At 43.6% G+C, this 1,000-nt stretch overlaps 1 protein-coding gene across 1 annotated transcript; it reads left to right on the top strand. All coding sequences in view use genetic code 11, as the record gives it.

Annotated features, from left to right (window-relative positions):
• Positions 1 to 633: 633 nt before the first annotated feature.
• On the top strand, positions 634 to 923 carry EGR_10128 (hypothetical protein; the record flags this gene model as incomplete). The annotated part of the gene is made up of 2 exons (XM_024499377.1): positions 634 to 698; positions 860 to 923. The coding sequence occupies 2 exons, from the start codon at positions 634 to 636 to the stop codon at positions 921 to 923; spliced, it is 129 nt and encodes a 42-aa protein (XP_024346206.1).
• Positions 924 to 1,000: the final 77 nt, after the last annotated feature.

Genomic DNA, 1,000 nt, shown 5'->3' with positions numbered 1-1,000 from the left:
GTCTAAGTGAGAAACTGGTATTGTGGCTGGCTTCAGGGAGGACTCGATACCCTCAAATGCATATACAGCTTCATTCAAACAAAAATTCCAGCCATAGTAACAGGCATAGAGGAAATAATTTTTGTTATTCTTGTTATGCCTGATATTTCTGCATGCAGAGCTGATGGTTTCAGTGCCTGACCAATGCCAAGGTGAAGCCAAAACCATGGTTTTTTCCTTCAAAGCCATGATATTTCAGGTACCTTTGAATGACCTATGCTGCTGTTTGATTGTGCAGAATTTATACAAAGCTCTAGAGTTTGAATCCTTCATTTGCGGCCAATGAGAGAACTTCTTCGTTGAAGATGATCTATGTCAAATCATTGGATTAGCTATAAGCAGAATGACCTCGTCAGGGCAACTCAATGCAAGCCAACACAATTGCAAGAGGCTAATGCAGGATTTGGTGATGCAAGCAAAGTATTTTAATTAGTTACAAGTGACGCAGGAAAACTTCTCTTGCAATCTGCTCTTAGGGTAGTTTCGCAGGCGTCAATAATCACGGTGCTTATTTCACTGACATTGAGGTCTAATTTAAGATAACTACCAGATCTCCATCCGTATGTATAACAGGCCTACGCTGATTGATCAAGCATGGAGTGTGGTGTGAGGGCCACCCCTCGTGCACACTCGTGCTACTGTTGCTGCTCGGTCTGCGGGTATGTCTGTGTGTGTATATAGGCAGCATCCTCGCTTCTCCTCCGTCTACGCTTTGTGACGCTATTTTAATAGGTTGACTGAAAGGACATGATTTGGCATATTGGACACGCTGTACGACGGTAGCCAGCGGAGATCAATTGTAGCCGTCAATGTTCTGAAGGAATTCCACAAGACAATCCGCCTCACTTGATGCTTTCACCGGTGCCTTTATGATGACCACATAGCTAACGGTTGCTTACTCTCTCCCTCAAACTGTATACTAATGCATGCATTTACCAAATCTGAGGCATCAAGCGATTCG

The sequence above is a fragment of the Echinococcus granulosus genome (genome assembly GCF_000524195.1).
Source record: "Echinococcus granulosus chromosome Unknown EG_S00192, whole genome shotgun sequence".
Taxonomy (NCBI): domain Eukaryota; kingdom Metazoa; phylum Platyhelminthes; class Cestoda; order Cyclophyllidea; family Taeniidae; genus Echinococcus; species Echinococcus granulosus.
Note: the sequence above shows the minus strand (reverse complement) of the source record. Positions and strands in the feature narration are given on the sequence as shown.